The 26,187-nt window shown below is 35.9% G+C and overlaps 1 protein-coding gene across 1 annotated transcript in view; it reads left to right on the forward strand.

Annotated features, from left to right (window-relative positions):
• Nucleotides 1–1,918: 1,918 nt before the first annotated feature.
• LOC306873368 (zeta-sarcoglycan-like) overlaps nucleotides 1,919–26,187 on the forward strand; it is a gene marked incomplete at both ends in the record, with an annotated part of 328,143 nt that continues 303,874 nt past the window's right edge. The window contains one exon of the mRNA XM_079422618.1: nucleotides 1,919–1,957. Within this exon, the coding sequence (XP_079278744.1) occupies nucleotides 1,919–1,957 (39 nt within the window). The remainder of the gene's footprint in view (nucleotides 1,958–26,187) is intronic.

Genomic DNA, 26,187 nt, shown 5'->3' on the forward strand with positions numbered 1-26,187 from the left:
CTCTTTTTAAGCTACATGAGTGAATTAATTGTCAGAGTTTATTCATTTATTTAGTGCTAAATGTACAGTTTGGCTGCCAAAACTGGACAGGATGTTATTGTATTTTACGTGTCCTATAACTGCATATGTCATATAATATATAACACACGCACACACAGGCACACACACACACACACACACACACACACACACACACGTTGTTTTTTGTGGTTTATGGGGACTCTCCATAGGTGTAATGGTTTTTATACTGAACAAACTGTGTGTGCTATTGCATACACCAACCCTACACCTAAACTTAGCCCTCACAGGAGACTTTGTGCATTTTTAGATTTTCAAAAAAACACCATTTAGTATGTTTTTTAAGCCTTTTGAATTACGGGGACATAGGCAGTGTCCTCATAAACCACCTTCATATTGTAATACCTCTGTCATACCCATGTCATTATACAAATTTGTGTCCTCATAAACCACATAAACATGCACACACACACACACACACACACACACACACATCTATCTATCTATCTATCTATCTATCTATCTATCTATCTATCTATCTATCTATCTATCTATCTATCTATACATATATGTATATATATTAAATATATATATATATATATATATATATATATATATATATATATATATACTGTATATAATTAAAAAGTAATCATAATACAAATAATTTTATTTAAAAATAATACAATATTTACCAACATTATTTTTACTGTAATTGCACAGTGTCATGCTTTTTATATATATAAATATCTCCATAAAGTTATAAGGCAATACTTTAGCTCCATTTAAAAAAAAAAAAAAAAACATTTCTACACATAATTGTCTTTTAAAATACAGTTTTTTTTTTTAACATTGTAAGGTAACTTACAGTTAACCAACGATTTGCAGTAGCATTTCTATATTATTTACAAACACTTTAGAGCGAATATTTTGCATTGAAATGTTAACTTTGGAAATTGTTTAAGAGGACAAGTCACCAGTATGCACTTGAGATGAAACACACACGCATGTGAATTAAAACTTAAATAGCATTGCGGATCAGCTCAGCATGCGGGTAACAGCTCTCTCTCTCTCTCTCTCTCTCTCTCGCCCTCTCCCCTCGTGGCTCTAGGACCCAGGAGAATAACTCGCAGGACAGTTTATTTTTTGAGTGATGAAAAGAACCTGCTCGCATCTCCACACAGACGACTAAGGGGACTGTGCAAGTCAACTGGCTAGTCTGGATAGTCACCGCGCCGCCAAAGACATAAATTCACCCACAATCCACTCGAGGAAGATCTTCCCCCTTTTTTTTTCTTCTATCCCTCCCTCCTCAGGCTCCCTCTCCCAGACACAGAGTCCGTATTCAGAGCACCGGGACTCGGCTGGAGGAGCGCGTTTGGATACAGGAGGTTTCTGGAGATCACCAAGTAGGGCAGCGGCGGAGTGCGCCCTGTCTAATCAAACGATCAATCAATCAATCAATCAATAAATCAGCCGGATCACAGCAAGGAGCTGGCAGACTCCTTCTCATCAGCCTGCTCGAATCGTACCGATTTTGATAAATATACCGCAAAAGGTTGATTTGAAAGACTGATCAACCAGGCTTGCTGCAAATGTGCCATTCGCGCGCTCAACGCTCTCAATGACAACACGGTCTCTTACTGAGGGAAACACTTTTGCCTTTGGAGAAGAAAACGGAGAGGGACACGCAAGTCTGTTTACGTTACTGCTGTTGGGACACTCTGAGTGACTAGTTACATTTCAAATAGGCTATTGAATAGTTGAGGCTGTCGCTGGAGTCGTGATCAGCGGGAATGAGACTGAGGGAATCCGCCGCAGCTCGGAGAACTGGGCTGGCTCTCACTCGGGAACTACAAGGCTAGATATACAACTTTTGCGTTAGACTTTATCTTTCGATATGGAGCGATCGGCATCGCTGGACATCGAGGCTCTAAAGGTGAGTTGCTGATGTGACAGCGTATAGTGTGTGTGTGTTTGGGGCTCAGTGCGCGGTGGTGGTGGGGTGCTGGGTTTTGTGCGTGGGGTGCATTTCAATAACCCTCGTTCAAGTTGCGGCCATTAAAGGCACAGCTGGCGATGTCTGGGGCTGCTGCTAAAGCTTCTTCACCTGTCGATTCGCAAATAGTTCGCGTATTTTGCTAACAATGATTTCTGAAGAAGAAGAAAAAAAGAGTCTTTCCTCCGTTCAACCCCTCCCTCGATCGGCTTACCCGCGCTCCAGGCTTTTCCATCGCGTGCATCCTGAATTGTCCATATGCGATGGAATTTCTTCAAAGCAACTTTTGAACTCGCGAGTACTCGTATCTTATTGCTCAGTGTTTATGTTCGTGCGTTTTCACAGAAGAGATAAGAAGTCCCGCTAAGGGATTGTGCGTTTCAGCACCTCTGGCAGTGGACAGCTCCATAGTTCAGACTGGAGAACAGCTGGATGGGAGATTTGTGTGGCCAGTACTGCACTGTAAAATGGTAAATGTTGGGTAACAACTGTGGTTGCTAGAACTTTGCCGGGAGAAATCGAACGATGATGATACAAGCATGATAGGAGGGTATTTTGATGATTGTATTTTTACAGTTCATAACTGTGTCATTATGTAACAGTATTATACGAATGACTTATTAGAGCTGTGAAAATCTATGTTACTGTACGACGTGCTGTTGGTAACATGTGGAACAATGGAAAGCCATGATTACGTAAAGTTGTTCTCCAGAGACTGTGGCCAATAATAAGTACAGAAAATACACCATCAGGGTAATGAAACTGACACTGACATAATGCAAAATGCATTAACTAAGCAACATAAAACACTCCACTGAATATAACTGATGACAAAATCAAAACAAACTAACCTTTTAAACCTGTTAAAAGTAATGGTTTGCCAGGGAATTCCAGGAATCCTCATTTCTACTTTCTGCCATGCAAATTATATAATTTTACCATACATTTTACCATATATTTTTGCTTTACAAATGTAACATCCTTTTTCTATTAAAACTTTTGTCAGTGTATAATTCACCATAATCGACATACTGTTATAGATTTTTATTAATATTATTTATTAATTTGTTATTTTTGTTGTGTTTTGATATTATTATTAAATATGTCTGTATAGTTTTTTATTAATTTAAGTTTTTGATTTTGTTATTTATAAAGCAATTAATGCATTAATGCATTTTAATGCACTAAAACTAAATCAAAATGTGTTGGCAACTAGCTGAAATAAAATATGCTTTATCATATTTTATAATATTTCAGCTAATGTTTATTTTATTTCAAGTAATGGAAATGTTTTCTATGGTTTGATTTTTAGTAAACCTGATGGTGATCTTGTTGTTTGTGTAGTGCTCTCTCTGTCTCTCTGTCCCCGGACCCACATAAAGGAGAGTGAATGAGATCGGGAACGAATCTACAGAGTAAATCTTGCAGCAAAATTCCAAGTTTGTTACCATTTGATTGACATCTGTAGTCAAGAGATTTGCCTCTCTCCATATAATTCACTTGATTTCTGTATAGTATTTGGTTTGTGCTTTGTTATTCCAAAGGATTGATGTTTAAACCAGGCAAGTGTCTTTATTTATTAAATGAGCGATTCTCAAAAGCACCATTTCAACACATCCATCAAATACAAGTTCTTTTATTTAATGATTCTGTCCCTTTGGCCTAGGGAAACCAGGAAAATCACTACATACTACATACCAGCATTATACAGTATACAGAAAATATTATACATTATACAGAAAAACTACAGTGTATAACTACTGAGGAAAAACACTATATCATGAAAAGGAAACCAAATATGCAGAGTCTGATCAATCACTAGACTAAATCTGCCAAATAAGAAAATGAACACTAATTTCTGGTTTGTCTATTACTGGTTCAGTGGCTGTCAACTTATCAGGGAAGCTGAGAAGAGTTTTATTATTATTATTATTATAGAGCTTTTTTATGTTATTTATTGTGTAAAGAATGACACATTCTGCCTTAATTCTGGCTCGACACATTCTGGCTTATTTTAATCAACAAGCCTTTTTTTTTATTTGCAACTAAGCAGGGAGAACCATCTATTAATTCAGCATTGCAAATTTCAATGAATTGATCAAGAACTTCATATAACAGTGATTCTTCTGCAGAGCAACACTGCACTCTTACATTAGTTTTCATGTAATTCTCTCTAATTAACTAAGCAGGGTACTTCTAATGAACAACATGTACTTGATATGTAATTGCTTTGTGGAGCTGTTTGTAATTGCACATTCTTCTTCTTATTACTTTTCTAATGAATCATGATAACGTAAACATATTACATGAACTCGGTGAAGTATCACCAGTGGCCTCTTTTCATTAGACAACAGGACAAGAGTAGATTTTGAGATAGAGGAGTCATTAAAAACAGTGTTGATGAGGCAAACAGTTCTCTGTCCTTAACAGGGTTGTTCAGTGATAGTTTTAATTAAACAGGCATCTCTGGTTTGCCTCTTATCTGGAGGCGTATGTGTCCTATGAATTGAGACGCTGATGAAATGCCTTTCTTAATCTCTTGAAGTGTCATTTCAGTTTACTGCCAATCCTTAACCACCTCGGTGAAAGTTCCTTCAGAAGGGGCCGAAAAATGCTTGGGTTGGACCACAAACTTTGACGACAGATTTAAAACATAAGCGAAAAATACATTAAAAAGTGTGCCAACCATCATTTCATTGGTTTTAAAAGAGATAGGTCACCTCAGAAATTACATTCTGTTACTATTTACTCACCCTTTCTTTATTCTAAGCAAAAAAATATATATATTTTGAAACATATTTCAGTGTTTGAAAGTCATTTAGGTCCAATCTTGTTTTGGATTTCCGTTGATTTGTTGTATACTTTATTTTTTAAAATTCCAAATTGTAAATAATACTAAGATTTTTGAAGTACATTTTACAAGAAAAAATAGAATGTCAGTTTTTCTGCTTCAAAATTTCACATCCTATTTTTCCCGGACATGTCCTGGAATTTCTAAATTGCCTAAAAAGTCAGGTTTTTGGTTTTGTTTTCCAATTATTTTCATACTTCTTGAAGTTAACGATTGATTGAAGTAGTTTGACCAATAGTGTGAAGAATAGTGTGAAGGCATTGCACATAGACCAATCGTGGCGTGGGAGAAGGTGGGATCTACAGAGAACAGTAAAAGCAATGCAAATAAGCATACATATAATGTATGAGGACTGTAGAGAGACTGTCAATAGGAAAACAAAGCCAAAAACTGGACATTTTAGGCAATTTAAAAATCCTGGTAGGACATGTCTGGTTAAAAAGGTCACCATGCATGTAATTCAGTGTGTTACTAGCCATTTCTTTGTAATTAATTTGTAAAAATTACAAGCAATTTCTGAGTGAAAATTATTTTTACACCAAATTTTGGTTAAGTGTAGGGGCAAAAACAGCTTTTGCTCTGCAAAATCAGGGTAAAATGTAATCGTTAGAAAGATTATTTATGCGTATAATCTTAACTGAATCTGACACATGACCTTTTAAGTGATTTTTTAGTCACACTGCACTACATAAACCAATTTTTCTGTAGGTTGAGTCATTCTTGCTTGGAAACCAAATGGACAGCTTGCTTTGGTTTTCAATGTCAGCACTCAGCACGCTGATCCTGGTCCGGCCAGTAAAAGCTGCAGTGAGCAACAGACCCACTCAATAGCTCTAATAGCATCACAAATGGCCGTAATCCATCTTCTCTTAGGTTTGCTGTGCTGGTCCGAGTTTGAGTGGCAGATGAAGGCCCCATCGGTGTCCTGATCCCCTCAGTAGACTCTGAGCTTCGAGTATCGGGGTCCTTGCCAAGCTTTCGTTCCCATCGCCCCCCCACCCCTGCCGTCCCTCCCACCTTCATCCATTTTACACTTAATTAACTCTGCCAGTGGGAAAGGGCAGTCCGATTACAACGCAACTCTCAGTAACAGCAGTATCAAATGATTAATATATATTATAGCTGAAGGACAGAAGAATAAAAGAGTTGTGTTAAACATTTCCCCCCAGATAGCATCGAGTGTGTAACAGGAAAGAAAGGCAGCACTTCAATGTGTCACCTGAACAGGAAAAACAGGAAACGGTTAACATCACCAAGGAAGAAAACACAGTCCTGGCAATTAACTGGTTCATATTGCAAGACATGGTTCGGATATTACAGCAGTTCAAATCTATTGTTTTGATGTAATTTCGATTTAACATAACGAAAATGAACTACACTTTAATTGCGGTTTAATTTACACCATAAATCACTGACCTTAATCTATTACTGCACACATTATAATTATAATTGCAATATCAGAAAAGCTCCGCTAATTGCAGGCGTTGTTTTACCAATAGGTGGCCATGGTAACCAAACCTCTCATGTTTGGCAGGATGGACTGTTTGTTTGAGTAAACCATATTTGCATAGATTAAAGCATCCATGATTTTAAACCCAACTCACATTGTGTGAGTTTCTGCTGTAGCTGATTGGATGGTTGTACAGACTGCCCCTCACAACAATACACTCCAAATGCCTGAGGATTGTAAGAAACAACAGCTAGTTCAGCAAGTTCACCAGTTTATTTAGACTGATACACATTATAATGTTCACCAAACAAGGCTTTAAATTGAGACAATTCCACACACAAAGTTCTCAGTTAAACAGAGGATCTTGTTTTAATCACAAGTACTAAGAAAAGTTGTGATGGGCACTTTCGAAGTTTTGATTTGTGAAGCTTTGAAACCTTTGTGAATCAAACCAATGGATTGGAGCGTGTATCAAACTGCCATGTGATTTCAGTAAACAAGGCTTTGTTACTTCATAACCATTTCAAAATGTTTCAACATTTCTAAGGTTTGCTGCTAGGGGAAATCTCACTGAACCATGTTTTTTTTTTTACCTAATCACAGACGAGTTCTATAAATTTGTAGATATCTATAAAGACACATTTGTGTATTAAAAAAAAGAGTAGTAATTAATAGTCTCTTATTGCTCTGTTTAACCAAACCCTCCTTAAAGCAAACAAAACAAGCCCCACAAATGAATAAGAAAACACATATTATACAGACACTTCATAATTAATTAAATTTGATGATTTGTAACTGCATTTAGTAGATGAAACTTTCAATAAAACATTTGCAGCTGATGTGTAAAAGGTGTTTTTATGCATGTTTAGCCTGAGTTTTTTGTGCATTTACACAATTTTGACCAGCAGGAATCATCTGCATGTGGTGCTTCAAGCACTTCATAACAGCAAATCATTTTGTGAAGCAATTGATTCAAAGTGTAAAAAACATTTGCCTCTTACATCACTAAAAGAAAGAGGTGTTAATTTAAAAACTCGGTAACACTTTATTTTAAGGTCTCTTAACTACTTGCTTATTAGCATGCATATTACTAGAATATTAGACATTTATTAGTAGTAATTAGCACATATTAATGCCTTATTCTACATGACCTTATTCTACACCCTTAATCCTACACAATACCTAAACTTAACAACTACCTTGCTAACTATTAATAAGCAGCAAATTAGGAATTTATTGAGAGAAAAGTTGTAGCTAATAGTGAATAAGTGTTCCCTATTCTAAAGTGTTACCAAAAACTCTTAGTTAAAACAACAACAACAACAACAATATAGGCCCTTAATATTTAAACCATAAACCACAATAGTCACAGTCAAAAACACATAAATAAAAACACCTTTTACAAAAAATTGTAAGCTATTGAATGCAGTTAACAAATTATCTAAGTACATTAAACATAAAGAGCCTGCATATTATTTGTTTTTATTAAATTGTAAATTGTAGTACTTTTGTTTGTTTTACAAAGAATTTGGTTAATCAGGCCAATAAGAAACTATTAACTACAACTCTTCCTTTTTATTATGCAAATGTGTCATTAATAAGGTCTACAAATTTATAAAAACACATAGGCAATGGTTCATGGGCTCCCTGAGATGGCAAACCATTAAAATTTGTACATGTTTCCAAACTGTCATGACATAGCAAAGTACTTGTTGATACTGCTCCGAATCACTCGAGATTTGCAAAGGTTTCAAAACTTAATTTTTGTAATTTTTTTTTTTAAAGCAAACAGTACTCAGAACTGTGAATGATAAAATTGCTAACAGAACGTCGTAGTCATCTGAATTCCTTGTGTTTATTGTCAGAAAGAGACTTTTGGTGAACATTTACACTATAGTTTAAAACTCTCCAAAAGTTTCCTCAACTGTTTTAGTGCACAGCTAACATCTCAGTTGTGTATTTTGGTCGAATATGAGAAAAGTCACAAATCTCTTGCATCATGATGTCGATGATATTTTGAGTTTCCTCAACTCCTTTTATTTTCTTGAGGAGAGGGACGGCTCTGTTGCAGTAATATCCCACAGTGAGGCTACAACTGGGCAGTGGCAAAATAATAGCAGCTTCAAATGGTCACAGAAAGGACTGGGAAGAGAGAAGGAAGAGAAGAAGAGAGAAATGCCCACTCTAGTTTCTAGGCTGATGGGCCACATCATGAGCCAAATGAAGTGAGTGGCACGGTGAGATGAGCCGTAGGCCTGCCGTAAAAGCAGCTGCATTACAGAGTGACAGAAGATACCAGAGGCCAGACTGTTCTTTCTATCGTTCTTTCCATCTCTGTTCTTCATTTGAAACTTCAATTCAATTATATTTCTCATTCTCTTCCTCAAACTCTCAGTAACTCGCTTTCTCTGCACCTTTCACTTCACAGCTTTAATACCCCGTGACCCCTCCTTGTCTCTCTCGCTTTGCTTTTTTGACTTTACATCTGCCTTGACCCCTCTGGAGAGCATACACTATTAGCACTGGTCTTCGGTCATTTCTATTTCAAATAATTAACTAAGGGAATGAAAAAGATACGTATCAAAATGCAAGGTGCCTATGCAATTAACCTGCACATTCAGACAGCAAATTCACTCTGCTCTTCTTTAGGTTTTTTCTTACCTTCAAAGACCATGCATACATAGCACTTTTCAAATGATTAATTTTAATAATTTTAACCTTCTGTCAATGGATCTGTCAGTCAAGTCCCAGAGCATTTATTAATATTTTTAGAATATTGTTTTTCTTCATAAAAGCAGAGAAATGGTTAATTGCAGCCATTTAACATTATATTTAATAGACAGTTTTTAATGTTTATTTTGACCTAAATCTGCATGTGATTAGATTTCTGTTTTGTTTATCACACATCATTAACAACAATTACAGAAAATGATCAAACTTCTACCAACCTTAGTTTAAATAAGGAATAAATAATTAAATAAATCAATTACAAATGACATACAAACATATTACAATGAATGTCACAATTAACAAATGAGTAAATGGAGAAATAGTCCCTATTATACCCAAATATTTGCTAATAAAGTAAATAAAATATAAAATTGCTGGCTAAACAAGCACCATGTTTAATAATAATAATAATAATAAAGAAATGTGTGTGAGCTAAATATTTGCTAATACATTTTTTTTGTTTTACTTCAATTCTGTAATGCACATTTATTTTCCAGCTAAATAAAATATCAAATCTAGTTAAAAATAAACACTTATGATTTATATATCTTCTCGATATTGCATCAGTATTGAAAGTATCATCCAAAACCAAAGAAAGAACACTGTCATTTCACACTCACAACTTGGCTCATGCTGCACCTGGTTAGTGGCCACTGAAGATCTGAACACAAGACTTCTGGCGCATCAAAGTTTAGTTAGTTTCCAAAAAATAAACGGATTCTCCCTCTACTGGTGTTAGTGACCATGTCTTGTAGGTCTTTATTTTCAAGAAGCAAGTGGAAAAGAATTGAGTGAAAGCCTGAGATTTAGGCCTACAATCGCACAAGAGGAGTCAATGCGCCGATGCAATTATCTCATCGAGGCCACTAGCATGCTGAGCGTGCCAAATTCACTCACTATTACACACAGTCATTACACATGGACTGGTGCTGCATTCATCTGCTGTAAATTCACACATGGTTCCTCAGAGAGCTGTGAGGTGTTTACATTTCCGTAACTCTGCCATGACTCTTCATTACTATAATTCTCATCCCAACATTTCCTTGTTAGAATTGTGCTGCCATGATGACAGTGCAAACGGTTGTGGGATTACAATCAAGTTTGGCCAATAGTGTACATGTGGATTTTTCTGTCACGATTCCACTCTTGACCTCATTACAAGCTGTTTCGATGTGAAATTCTGTTAGTTTATCAACTGTTTGAGCAGTTGGAGTTTGATATACCGCATTGGGAGCATAAATATTCTTTGTAATTTTGGTTTATTTTGGTTGGGTCTTGTCACTGACTTTGATTGTTTTATCAGTGTTTTTGGATAGTCAGTAATAATAGCAAACCTGTGAGCCAAATATTTTATTATTCAGAGTATCTCCCAAGTGTACTTGTTACCAACCTGTGGATGCAGCAAACTAATATGATTTTTCTCTCTGCCGGAGTCTGCATTCCTCCACTGTAATGTTGCTGGAGTTTGGTTCTCTCAAATTGTAGCTTTGGCTGACAGTAACCATGGCAATAGCAAAAAGCACAAGACATGATTACGGTGAAGTTTCTGGAGGTGAAGGTAATTAAACACTGTATTTTAGATACACTTCTCCTTCTTTTATTGCCTTTCTTTTGGTTGACATTCGAATAGACTGTCAAGAGATTCGTTCTCCTTTGGTGTTTATCAAACAGCTGGCTTAAAAGAAACGTTGTTGTTATGGGCCACCTTCTCGTCCCAGGTACAGCAGGCTTGCAGGGTTGTTTTGTGTTGCATTTGTTCCCGAGCTATCTGATATTTGGGGCTTCAGATGTTCTGTTTTTTGGATGTGTTTTTCTTGGGCCCTTTGATGTATCTTTTTGATCTCTGTGGTAAGGCAGTCCGCCTCGGCTTCTCTTCCACGACTAATGTCCGGTTTAAGATTATTTTATCCGCCTTGAAAAGCCTCCATTTGATGTTCACTATTTTATTATGTTTTTGAGAAATCAAAATAAAAACAAAAGACAAACAAGCAAGCAAAATCACCCAAGCAACAATGACAACAACAAAGAGATCTAGCGCTTCTCCTGCAGAGCGGAGACCGGGCACAAAGAGAACACCATTTTCTAAACAAAACAGCTAAATAAAACAGACATTCCAATTGGATTGCTTTTCAGACAGAGAATCTCCTGTAGGCAGTTCTGGAAGACGAATCAAGGACAAAAACAGAAACTACTTATGACAGTTCTTGTTACGATGTTTTATCACTTTTTGAAATGTCCCCTTTTACTTAGCAGGTTTCAGTGTTACCTTTTTTTCTGTTCTGGTTGACATTAAAAATATGTCTGGTGCAGAGTCCCATCGGAAATATTTTTTGATGAGGCAATGATTAGTCATCACTTTTCTTGGAAAAAAAGCTTTCATTTGTATTCTTCTATAAAGCAGTGAATCATACCACAAGATTTCTGATTGCTGCTTATGTAGAAATTGTATAAAATAACAATAATAATAAAAAAACAATGATATTTATAAACTACAAGGCTTCTGCTGCAAACATGACAAAATCAATCTTTCTTTCTTGTCCTTTTTTTGTAAATATTAAAAGCAGATAATACTAATCTGATATTTTGTTCCAGTACAAAAAGCCTACTCTTATTACTATATATAAATGTTTTGTTTACTGTGTGGAGACGTGCTGATATCGCGTTTGGTCTCGTACTGTATTGCGTATCTTGTCAGTGTCTGCGCTTGCTTGGTCATTTGTTGTGGAAAAATAAGGAAAGTGTGTATTGTAAATTCAATTAGTATTTTGTTAGATGGGTATAAAAAAAGCTTAGTTTACCGCGGCAGTTGTCGTGTGACGTCTTCCTCGTGTGACGACCGAAGAGTGTAAAAACCCATCGACTCTACCAGGCTGGGACACCGGCAAAGGATATAAGTATTGCTTTTTATTTCTCCTCTTTTCTACTACTTGTTTCACTTCTGTTTCAGTTTTTATAACCATTTCTTACTATGTGTAAGTTGTTGTTTTCAGCATGTGTGTTTGGTAGTGTTATTTCTTAGAATTACTGATAAACTTGTCGTGATTTGTATTTGTTATCTATTTTAATTTGAGTTAAATAATGTCTGAATTTATTATGTCTGTATGGGTTTTTTATTAAGTTTTAGTCTTATTTAATTTTAGTTATTTTAATAACTTGGGGAGTGCTATACGCAGAACAATACTCTGCAGAGAGGAAGAGGAAGATGGCGGCGTGACATGAGGGAGCCACCGACGGTGGGTTGGCTTTCCCCACGGACGGCGGCGTCGATCTCCCGCGAACGGCGGGCTGGAGTGAGCGGCAGGCTTGGGATAGCCGCGGATATCTCCCGCGATCGGCGGGCTGGAGGGCTCGCGGCCAGCGGACTCACGACACTCGCGAGTGGTGACTTCCTTGCCGCGGGACAAACAGACAGGAACAAAATAAAAGACTTTCAAAACGAAAAAACAAAACGGTGTGAAGGGGCGCCGCTTACTGTTAGGTCTGGTCTTCTGTCACGGTGCACACACGAGGGAGGACACAGGAACACGCAGACGAGGATGTAAACTCAAATATGTCAACTCAAATATGTCTTTAATGAAGACATCAGGGCAGGGCAGGGCAGGACAGGGCAGGGCAGGACAGGGCAGGACAGGACAGGGCAGGGCAGGGCAGGGCAGGACAGGACAGGGCAGGACAGGGCAGGACAGGACAGGACAGGACAGGGCAAGGCAGACATCAAACCCCCTGGGAGTAACGAGTAGACCAGACGAAATCAAACTAAACAGACAGGACTATAAATACACAGGTAAATCATAGATAATGAGACGAACACGGCTGGACAAGAATTAACTAATGATAACATTTAACAAGGACAGGAAACAAACCAAATATGGACACAAGAGCCTGGAACACATGACACACACGACAGAGGACTGACAGAGAGCGCTATTGTAAAAACTGTTGTGAATTCTTAGGGTTTCGCTGATGATCTTTTAATTAAAACATAAAACATTATTTACCCCGTTTGTATCTGCGAGGCATCCAATACACATCTTCCCTGTGTGTTAACATCAGTAATTATGACTGGCTTGACTCTTGGTAATGTATTTTGCCCCGCCCCCAAAACATATGATTCGACTATCAGTATAAATATATAAGAATGCATTGCATTCATGTACAGCAACTTTTATTTTAATTTGAATAATTTTCTTTTAAATTATGTATATGTGTGTGTGTGTGTGTCACAGTCTTTAGGACTGTAGTCTTTAGACCAGAATGGAATATATTTTATAATTACTGTAACGACAAACACAGCCTTCTTTAGAAGAGTTCAGTTGCTGACAGTAAGGTCAATTTTTGAAGAATTTCAAAGTTTAGCCTGGAGTGTTGCCCTGTGTGTAATTAATTGAAGTGGCTGCTAGTGGAACATCTTCTCTATTCATTGAAGCTTGAATTTGAAATATAGAAAATCGTTGTCTTTTGAAATCAGACAAAGATACCATTCTAAGTCATGTTTTTTGATGTGTAATAGATTTTCGACAGGTTTCTCAGATAGGTCTTCGCAATACTATATATATATATATATATATATATATATAGTTTTTTTTATCTGCCTTATAGCATTGATTTCTCTGGTACATGAAAAGTTCCCCTAACAAAGCCCTGCTGCATGATGATATCATGAAGTCCAGCAGTCAAGATAATGTCTAGGAGCATAGAACAATGGATCCTAACACAACACAAAACACTGATATAGACCTGTGAGAGTCCCAGTGCATTAATTTGAATGATCATGAATCACAAATTTGTATTTGGGTCATTATCGGAGATATAAGTCAAAACCATTCTCTGTGCTGTAATCTGCTTTTCAATGGAAACAGAAATACGGAGACAACCTGCAGATAAATGGTGGATTTTATATGTACAAAGAAACAGCATAAACATTAGTTTACAGCATATATGGAGGATTCATTATAAGTTTGTCATGGGTCAGTTCACCTCTAGTTTGATAACTGCCTAATCAATAATAGTCAAAGTCAATTATTAGGTCATTTTACACCATATTTTATGTCGTTTATGTTATTCCCATAAATCAATACGATCGATTAGGGTCCACTGTCATGAATATGTCATTATCACAATTACCATAGCTCAGTAGAAAGATCAGTGTTTTACTGGCATGACAACAGTCTTTGCATTGCTAATGCATAAGTAGGTTTGCTTACACCTTCAGTTACATGTCTGCTGCTTGTGCATTTTAATGTGCTTTGAATGTAAATTAGATTTGTATAACTGTTTGCAGATGTTGGACCGAGCATTTGTCCTTTTGTAGGCAGAGCCAACAGATTGTCAACAGATCTCTGGTCTGTACAGACTGAGTGCAATATACTCATGCATTAAAGAATAGTGGTAAACCCTTGCTTGTTTTGAAACAATAATACAGTGGAATTTCTGTATTATTCGCTGCTTACTTTACACAAAAGTAACAGTTCAATAAACAAACAGTTAACTTGCATTTTAGACAGAAAAGTACTGTCAGATGCATTGTCTACTGTTTTTGCTCCGCCGCCAAAAAGTTCCAAACAAAGCCAAAGCAGAAGCAAATGACTATTGTGAATATCTGTGTAATTGTATGTATATTCATAACTGATTCGTTCATTGCATCTGTCACATGACAAATGAATAAAAGGTAAGTGAAATCATTTGTATTTCTCATAATTAATCTTTGGCTACATTGAAATGATTCCTAATTTGGAGTATGAATATGAATTTGGAATTAGGCTATTTAAAATATAACATTTTAACAAACATTTTAAATGACGTGTCACTACTGGTGTAATGATGCAGACTGCAGAAAGGGTTGCAGAGACTATATGATAAATTTAGATATTTTTTTCCTATAAAATTGTATAATTTTTTTATCATTAAAAACCAGATAGAAGTTTAATACATATTTGAGAAGCGGTTTGTGAAAGAAAAAGAGTACACAGTTTGAACTGAAAAAAGTCTTCCAATTATCTGTCGAGTAAGACTGATGCTGAAAAGAAGAAGAAAATACTAGCTAATTTTGCAGCAGTAGTACATTGAAATTAATTATAAAATAAGGGGTTTCTAAACATTTCATAAAGTACTTTTTTAAGAACATTTGCTATTTTTGAAAACGTATGCCCACGGAGAATATATTTTTAAAGACAACACAAATTTGTTAAGTTTTAGAATGTATGCAACTTAATTAATGCTTTGTAAGAAGTATACCTGATTTAATTTTGTGTCAATAATAAAGACAAATCCAAAATGCATTGCAATAATCTCTTCTACAACATTGTGGTAGAAGGCAACAGAAATGCAGATTATAAATACATATTTCCAACAGTGCAGCATCACCAACAGTAAAATCATTATAATTATTTAAAAATATATATATTTTATTTTAAACATAAAGCTGTAATTAAAAATGTATTTTGTTTATCCATGATGATTATTATGCTTAGAAGGATACAGTGTAAAAATAATTTTTCAAAGTTGTAAGTAAAACAAAGATTATTGGAGTATGTTGAATAGAAAATACTTTTTCACTCTTTCTGCTTCAATGTTACTTGCAATTTCTGAGTGAAAATTGTTTTTACACCAAATTATTTTCAGTGTACAGTATATCAGCATTAGTCAGCTCACAAGATTTTAGAACAGAGTTATTACAAAAAATGAGCTTATTATCCAGGCATGTAAATGTTTTCATGCTTTTAATAGAAAGCAAATCCTGAATTGGCGGCCTTATGTTTCCCACAGTCACCTCAGACTATTAAGCAGGTGAGAAAGCAAGACCACCCCTCAGTAGTCTTTCTTCAAAAGAAAGGGGATTCACCCCCACACAGACTGCCATGTCATCCCTGACCACAGACACCAGCTGGTGCCTCTGAAGAGCGGCGGGCATGAGCGTCTACTCCAGCTAGGTGTGTGTGTGTTGGTGTCTGCAGGAGGCCGGTGTTGGGAGCCATCTGGGAAAAGGCTTCCTCTGGGGAGACAGCATTCAGAACCATTGGATCAGGGTCATGTTGATTGTGAGATTTGGACTAAGGCCCGGTGGTGCTTCACAGAGTCCCAGATGTGCCAGAACTGCCCTGCGAAAAGGACACCAGCCACTGTCATCATTTAACACCTTGATCGTTTGAAAATTTCTGCAGCTACTGAGCAGTCCATTTCAGGGTCAGATTGTATGAGTCATTCGAGAGCTGCTTTGATATACTGGTTGGCAATTCAGCACAGCAATTTGCTCTTCTTTCTAGTTCTTGTTCTGTCCTTTCCCATTCCTATCTGCGGTTCAAGTATGAAGGTTCAAGTAGGTTCAAGACTGTCATGAACGCATGATGATCTGTCAGTGCCTGGACAAGAGCGGTGCCTGGGTAAACTCACATACAGAGTTTCATATAGAGTTTATTAAAAAGAGACATATGATAGATGTTAGTCATAACATAAGCAAATGCTTCATCTCGACACAGGTCTTTGTCTCTTAGGATTTACTTCAGACCTTCGTAATTTCAGCACAAAGCACAAAGCAAACGTTGACATATAAACTATATTAAACTCTACGTTGGGTGTCTGGCAGATGCTTTTATTCGAAGCGACTTTAAAGTGCGTTCCCTGAGAATTGAACCCGTGCTCTAACAGTTGAGCTACCTTTACTGAAATTTCCATCATCAGAAAATGGAGCAATGTCAAGACCCTGTGCTTCTGAAGAGCATCAATACAGATAATACTGTTCTTCAGCATCAAGGACCTTCTGATGTTCACCCAAATCTGTTTGATGTAATTTGGTTGGTGTAGACTTGAATCTGTGGTCCAGGGCAGAGGTTTTCAAACCTCTTAAAATTTGAGGGGAAAAATATTCGATACAAAATTTACTTTTATAGGGCTGTCAAAGCTAACAGTTAAAATGCTTAACAAATATGTTTACAAACTTTGTAACATTATTCATTTAATAGTTTTTCAAAAAATCTAAATATAACTGAAAAAGGTTTTTTGTTTTTTTATAACTCAGCTTATTAATTAAGATTAATTAATAATCACACTTATTCCAAATAATGTTTAACAATATCATTGTGTTGACAAAGACAATATAAATGTAAGTTATTTAATTTTAGAAACAACATGTCGACTTACAGTTTTCTTATTTTTTCCTCACACTGTATAAAAAAAGTTTTCATTCATATATTTTTTCATATTTTGGGAAGACGATCATCATATTTAGGGGTCCTTGTCATTGAATAGTAAAAAAAAGTATAGAGCATAGATTATAATTTATGTGCACTCCACATAAATTATACTCAAAAAAAAAAAAAGAAAGAAAACTAACTTTTGCAGGTGAACATTTATTGATGCTGAATAATTTGACTATAATAAATTAAGAAAAAGAAATAGTGTAGCACCAAACACATGTCTAGGATAAAAAAAGGTAAACACCCATTCAGGTGCTTAGATATACAAATACAAGTAAAAATAAAAGATTGAAGATCAAAAGATATTTGGCCTTTTTATATATGTACGCAGATCTTCGTTCTTCTGTTTTGACTCCCATTGTAAAATAATGCATTCCTCATTGATGCTTGTCTCCACAGAAACTGAATGTTTTCAGTGAGCAGCTCGCATTCTGTGTATTTCTTTCAATCCATCTGGCAGACAGAGGCAAATGTCATTCGGTGTGTTAAGTTTTGGTAGTAAAAGCACTGTGACAAAACATGAATAAAACAGTAAAGCTGGTGTCTTCTCCCTAGATACATTGTTAAACAGCTGCTGATAGTACTGGCAGGAGGTAAGCGATTAAGAAACTGTGCCGTGGTTCAGAACCAAAAAATACAATGTGAAAAAAAGAGTGGAGTGGGTTTAGGCAAGGGTGTGGAATCAAACATAGTTTTGAACTAATCAGAGTCAGTGTTTTTCCCTATTAGTGGGTATTTTTCATTGACTTTTTTGCAGGTTACATAGTTATGCCAGTAGGTGGCGACATGTGACCATCTCGATGAGTCATTAAATAATTTCTTTAATCGGTTAATTAAAAACAAAACTACTGTGCATTACTTTGAAATGCACAACCGATTTATGGTGCTTTACTTTGGAAATATTTTCATTGACGGAGCAAAAACGGATAAATAAAATTGTAATAATGTGATTTAAATTAATTAATATTAACTTCTTGGTTTTAGAAATAGCGCAATCACACTGTTTTTTAGGAACAATAGCACTTTTACTCGTATGATATTTCTTAAATATCAGCTCTCTCAATGCAACCAAATCTTCGTAAAGATGTTTTTCAGGTTTGATCATCTCTTTTTTTTACCTTTCTCTCATGGAAGGCTGAGGCTCCAACATTACAGACATTGCTTTTATGCAATCGACAGATTATTTTATAGACAGTGAATTAAGTGCCACTCACAAAGAACATGTTTTTCTGCATTTAAAAATGCAAGATGCAAGAAATGAAATGGGAAAGTTAAGAAAGTTGAACTTTAACTTTAGCACAGAAAAACAACGGAAAAGCAATGCAGTGGAATGCAAAAACGTTTTCTGTGTGAACGGCCCCTAATATTTTTTTTCTCAAAAAAATTAAATCTATTAATTTAATTTGAGTGGCATGTTTTATGATATTGTGTCATGTGCGAGAAGCTGCAGAAGACGCAAGATGCAAACACAGTGGTCAAAGACATCCATCTACCACGTGTTTACACAGAAAAACAATGCAAAAGCAGAAGAATGGACAAAAAGGTGTTATGTGGGAATGGCCCCTAACTCTGTTTTTGCATTTCTACATTTCCAGGGAACCAAACCCATAGCTTTGCACCATATTTTTCTGTTGAGTTACAGAAATGCTATAGCTGTCATTCATCTACAGCCTGCTGTCATCTCTTCCCCTCCTGCTGAGTGTCTCTTCCATCTCTCTCTTTCCATTGTATTTATGGACAATTTAATGCTATTCCTTGGCTGTTTTGAATCCATCTCATCTTTCCAATCACACCCACTGTTTTACCCCTACTGATACTCACCACCTCGTTTGAGTTTTAATGGCACATCAATTTATTTTGATCGAACAATCAAGCTCTTATTGGAAAACATTGTTCCCTATACAACACCCCTATATTGGACGAGTGAGACCACACTAATGTAGATCCCCATTGGAGGTCTTTACCCCAACTCCGACTCTCATTGGTGCATAACCTCTTCCTCTACATGGCAGTGCAAGTATGAATTAGAGTGCTCTTTGGTACTATTCCCCGGCAGTGAAAGCATTGACCTCAACTTAAGCAGCGACTCGAAATAGAATCTGCACGGCGTTGCTCGATGGCCCTTTGTAGCTACAGCCCACAGTTCTCTCCACTGTTCTTTTTCTGTTTCTCTCATCATCTCGTCCTCCCTCTTTTGTTATCATCTGCATCGTGCATTCCTTCTTTCTTACCAGCAGTTGCCCCATTTCCACTCTCCATACGTCCCACTATCTCTTTCAACATTTCCGTGTCTCTCTCTCCCCCTACAATTGTCTAAGTCTTCCAATTCCCTCCTACAGAAAAGCATCATTGTGTGCTCTCTCTATTAAAATAGGGAATGTGAGCAAGAGACACAGAGCTGGTGAGAGTTAGAGAGAGCAAAGGCAGGAAGCAGCAGAAAAGAACAGCATACTCCCCCATTTTCCTCTCTAGCAGTGACAGGAAGATGAGTGGCTTTGTCGAAAAAATAAAGGTGGATAAGAAGCACTGTTGATCACCCTTGCTCCCTTCCCCCTCGCAGTCTCCCTTTTGACCCTGACTTGATGAGCTATCACGGTCTCAACCTTTGCCTGCTGAGGCTGGTGCAGTGCTAACAAACAGAAACAAAGTACGCTCAAGGCAGGTCAAATGGAGAAGGCTGCTGTTCCCAAATGCTTAGGAAAACTTGGCCTCTGCAGTATTATGAGGAACTTGTTACATCAGATTTCTTTTGGCTTATCCTTCTTGTTTATCTTTTACTGGAGAATATGATTAAAGATCGAGACATTTTAAGGCTTTTCTGTATTAAGCTTACCTAACCCTATGAAAGTAAATTTTTGAAAGTTAAGTTTTGTAATAACCATAAAAAAAAAAAAAAGATAATTCTAAAAATGCAGTTTTCACTTTATTTAAACTAAATTTATTAGGGTTTTTATTTATTTATTTTTTGATTTCTGAAAATTCAGTTTTTGCTCTTCATCTTTCTATCTCAAGATTTAATTGTAATGGCTTTCTTGTGTTTTCAAATAAACATACACAAATATTTATGAAAATACAATTATCACTTTTCATATTATTCTTTTTAAAATCCTAATTGTTGTAGTTTTTAAGCTTTAATTGATTTATTTTTCAAAATAACCATGCATGTATGTTTCTGTTGTGTTTAAATCGCCATAGTGTAGTGTTTATGATTTACTTATTTATTTATTAGGCTTTAAAATACTGACATTGCCAGGCCATTAGTTGGCAGCCTTGATCTGTATAGCTTTCATGGCCAAAACCACGGAAGTGCATAGGGTATCAATCAATCAATCAATCAATAATAATTTTATTCCGGTCCTCACAGACAACTTTTCACAAAATAAATAAAAATACATAGTTACCGAAAAAGGTGTAGGCAGAAGCCTTGCTTATTATGCATACCCTTTATACATAGTTAACTGAATGGGCGACACTATTCACTAAAGCCCTATTCGGGCGGTAATTGTTTCTCAGGGTAATTGGTGATTTTAAAGCCGTCTGAATCCAAGATGTCGGTGTTTTTCTCTCACCTCCCCCGTAAAAATCCCTGGCCGAATTACCTACTGTTTTTTGACAAACACCAAGGTCATGTGGTAATTTAATTGCTGTCCGAATCCACATCTCTGAGTTTACGAGAAGAAATCAATTAAAAATTCAGTGTTTAAACCCTTTTTGAGCACTCCCGAACACCGTAAGGTAACGTTGTCCTTCGGTGTAATTTGCATACATATTATTTCTGAAATGCTGGAAAGTATTTAAAAGAACAATACTTCATAACTGCTCAACCACAGCGAGTAAGAGCAGAAAGAGAAGAAAAGCACGTAAACATTCGAAATTGGTCTTTATTATGGCAACAGCAGGAATGCAATACAATTTTAAAACGTGTATTATAAACAGATATATATCGTGTATAATTATATAATAAGGTGTCTATTTTCCTATTTTTAAACAGGAGATGTATATAATCAAATAATAAATATTATAAAATATGCTTGGAATAATAAGAATACATTTTACATAATAATAATAAGTATTTTTAATTACATTTTACACAAAGAAAAAATTTGTAAATAAAATAAATTTTATTTACAGCAGGCAATCATGTTCCTGGGTGCGTAGGATCACAGAACTCACTCCTCCACTGTGAATAAATCGCCATCCGAATCCATGAGTTTTATCCCTGAGGTGATATGTACATTTATTTTTACAGACATCCATATGAGAAACAATTGCCGTCCGAATCGGACTTAAGTTAAATAATACAAAATAAACAATATTACAAAAACATTTCCCAAAAATGTACAAACATAATTCAAAACAAACATAACAGAAATACACACTCCAGCTATTACTTAATTTTTTTTTTAAACCACAATTTATTAATACTCAGTCATATAATTATTTATCACCTTATTTTTATACATTTTCTTAAATTAGATTTACCCCTTTAACAGATAAGAACCTACTTTTTGCATTAGTTCTTGCCCTTACTTTTTTGAACATATACATTCCTCTTAAATAATACTGACTTTTTCTTATTTTGAACAACCTCTGAGTACAATTTGGAAGTAAATTATTATAAACTTTGTACATTAACTGTAAAGTATATAAATCTAAATCTACAAATTTGCATGTATGATGGAAACTAATAAACAATTTATTTGTTGGTTCATAATAATCAACCCTTTTAACAATCCTAATAGGTTTCTTTTGTAACATATATATTGAATTTAAATTGGATTTATATGTGTGACCCCACACCTCCACACAATAAGTAATGTATGGAACTATGAGCGCACAATAAAATATATATAAAGTTTTTTCATTCAAAAAATGTTTTATTTTATTCAATATTGCAATGGATTTAAACATCTTTGTTTTTACATGATTAATATGTGATTTCCAACATAATTTATGATCAATTATAACACCCAAACATTTATATACACCAGCAAGCAGGTGAGTTATACTGAATATATATATATATATATATATATATATATATATATACATATATATATATATATACATATACATATATATATATATATATATATATATATATATATATATATATATATATATATATATATATATATATATATACAGTATCTCACAGAAGTGAGTACACCCTTCTCATTTTTGTAAATATTTTATTATATCTTTTCATGTGACAACACTGAAGAAATGACACTTTGCTATAATGTAAAGTAGTGAGTAAATAAAAGTGTAAATTTGCTGTCCCCTCAAAATAACTCACAGCCATTAATGTCTAAACCGCTGGCCACAAACATGAGTACACCCCTTAGTGAAAATGTCCAAATTGGGCCCAAAGTGTCAATTTTTTGTGTGGCCACCATTCTTTTCTAGCACTGCCTTAACCCTCTTGGGCATGGAGTTACCAGAGCTTCACAGGTTGCCACTGGAGTCCTCTTCCACTCCTCCATGATGACATCACGGAGCTGGTGGATGTTAGAGACCTTGCGCTCCTCCACCTTCCGTTTGAGAATGCCCCACAGATGCTCAATAGGGTTTAGGTCTGGAGACATGCTTGGCCAGTCCATCACCTTTACCCTCAGCTTTTTTAGCAAGGCAGTGATCCTCATGGAGGTGTGTTTTGGGTCATTATCATTTTGGAACTAAGAGAGACATGCAAAAATATGCAGAGCGGGGGGGGGGGCGCGAGGACTGGAATTGAGAACCGCTGGCCTATGGTGACTTGAAATGTTGGAGGGAAAGTTTACGACTCTTTGTCTCCGAACATGGTAATTTGCATAGGTAATTCATCTGGGTTAATGCTCAAACTACTAAAGATTCTTGGGACACTAATATGTTGCATAGGTATCGACATATAATATACTCTCTCAATTAGATCATCCGAAGACGAATTGATAGAGACCAAACATGGTACTGTTAAAGTGATATTAACTAGTGATCTATCATAAGCATGCATAAAACAGGATACAATGCACAAAAACATATACAAGAACAGTAATAATATACACAATGACCTGAAGATATGTGTGTTCATTCAAAGAAAGGTTTTTCTATGAATTAAATAGAGAAGAGTCCATTTGTATGGCATAATGTCTCTTTCCTGAGGGAAAAAGGTAGTGAGAGTTGCTCTGCCTGTATTCCTTTGAGCAATACAACTGGTGTTATCAGATTGGTTGCCATGGAACCAGAAGCCTGTTCTGCCTTTCTTAGGTGTTAGATGCACTTCGGGGGAAGGGGCCACAGACCCTCATAGTTGGCCCTTTGGTTAGGTGAGGGGGCATAAGAGATTATTTGTTAAATATAACGAATAGTTGTGTGTCTGATTGGTCCAAATGCTACTATATATATATATATATATATATATATATATATATATATATATATATATATATATATATATATATATATAGTCTCAAGCAGATTTTGTTTATATGTAATGACATATGATTTTGTTTCTCTCCTTAAAATGGCCAGTTATTTGATTTTTACCTTTGCTGTGTTTCTTGAATCTTGAGGTCGATATGTGGTGTTTTAAGGTAATTCATTAATGTGTTTTGACTAATAGGTTTTTATGTGAGAAGTTCTTAAGTAATGGCAATAGTTTAAGACAACTAAATAGTGTTCTTATTACATTTCATGTATTTGGCATACTTTTTTTTCAGATCAACAGTTTTCCTGCTTTCCATGAGAATCAAACCCACGACACTGGTTTTGCTTGCACTGTACTCTGCAAATTTCACTTTGTTCTGAGCTGAATTGGTATTTTCAACGTTTCTTGGGCACTGTTCCAAATTAATTTTATAAACTTGCACTTTTGGATTCTGGGCTCATCTGTCTGTCTGTAGACAGTATTTATTATCAGTAAGATGCTACACAAATTTGGTTTCCCAGAACAATAAGCCACACTGAGCCTTTTCTATTTAATGGTTTTATATAGAAAATGCTTTTTATAATCTTTTAAATTTACTTTTAGATTATGGGCTCATCAGTTTGTCTGTAAACATTACACTATTTATTGTAAATAAAGTGCAAATTTAGTCTTCCAAAGCCACTGTCTCAGTAGATTAAGCCCTGTTAAGCTTTCTTAAAATGGGCTTCTATGAGGAAGAATACAAATATTGTCTTTCCTCTTGGATTGCGGTGTTGGAAATGTTCTCTCTGGTGCAATTCTGAAAGTTTACTGTAAAGAATAGTTATTTTGTTTACAATGATAATACCCAGTCACCATTAAACAATAGTGTTTTTGTTCTGGAACTGTTGAAAGGGATTTTCTTTCCATTTTCATTTAGTTTCTGAAAAAAAAAGGTTTGTTTTTGGTTTCCATTTCGCACCATTTGTGTTTTACTTCCTTAAAGGTATTTATTTTAAATGGGCAAGTTCCAAAGAAAATCATTTGGAAAACTAAAAACAAAGCTATTGCAATGATTGACTTTTTCTACGCTGTTGGTTTTTGTCTATTTTTCATTCTCAGAGGCTGGATTTTATTTGTTTATCGGTCGGTTTGGTAGTAGAGTGGCTCAGCCATCATCTGATAAAATAGGGATCAGCTTTAGAGACTTAAGGTTTGTATTTCTGAACAAAAATAGCCTCTGTGCTGCTTTTTGATGACATTATGTATGTGAGTGGATATCTTGATGCAACTTGCTTAAGTGAGGATTTGGTAGAATCGATCCATAAGCCTTTCTGGTGGTAATACCAGCCAGTGAGTGACTTACTAACAGCCCTCAGACAACGGAGAAGACAAATGTTACTGATTGTTTGATTGCATGGAGAAGATCGAAAGAAGTGATAAACAAGAGTTTTTGTCTAATCAGCGGTGATATTTGTCGACTGATTTTATTTTTTATTTTGCATTCTTGCTCGGTTGTTGAATATAGGCCCACTCACCATAAAATGTAATTGTTTCAAAATCCTGGTCCACATGAGTGTGTCAAATATGTTCTGATTGGATGTTATTGTGCTGCATTGCACTGCATTTTTGCTTTTTTTGTGTGGACAGACAAATTGCTTTTCTTTGGAAACTTAGGTTAGGACACAGTGTCTCCTTTAGAGTTTTCGACATGATCTCAGAAATGTCACAAACTTTGCTCAGATTTCCAAAGATACCCACAACTGCACTTAAAAGTTAAGCATGAACATATTTCTCATCACACTGTTGTAGAAGTCTTTTTTGCTAAACATGGCTGCATTTTTTCTGGTTACATATACAGTAAAAAACAATAATATTATGAAATATTATTACGTTTCAAAATATTTAAAAATGCCATTTATTCCTGTGATGTCATTACTCCAGTCTTCATTCTCACATAACCATTAGGAAATAATTATAATATGCTGATTTGGTGTTTAAGCATTCATTATTATTACACTCTAAAAAATGCTGGGTTATGAATGAATGAATGAATGATGCATTTATATAGCGCCTTATTATGTATTGCTGTACACCCAAAGCGCTTTACAATCATGTGGGGGGTCTCTCCTCAACCACCACCAGTGTGCAGCATCCACTTGGATGATGCGACGGCAGCCACAGCACAACGGCGCCAGTGCGCTCACCACACACCAGCTACAGGTGGAGAGGAGAGAGTGATAGAGCCAATCAAATGGATGGGGATTATTAGGAGGCCATGATAGACAAGGGCCAGTGGAGGCAGTTTGGCCAGGACACCGGGGTTACACCCCTACTCTTTACGAGAAGTGCCATGGGATTTTTAATGACCACAGAGAGTCAGGACCTCAGTTTAACGTCTCATCCGAAAGACAGTGCTTTTTTTGACAGTATAGTGTCCCCGTCACTATACCGGGGCGTTAGGACCCACACAGACTGCAGGGTGAGCACCCCCTGCTGGCCTCACTAACACCTCTTCCAACAGCAACCTAGTTTTCACCGGAGGTCTCCCATCCAGGTACT

This window comes from Barbus barbus (assembly GCF_936440315.1).
Source record: "Barbus barbus genome assembly, chromosome: 8".
Classification (NCBI taxonomy): Eukaryota; Metazoa; Chordata; class Actinopteri; order Cypriniformes; family Cyprinidae; genus Barbus; species Barbus barbus.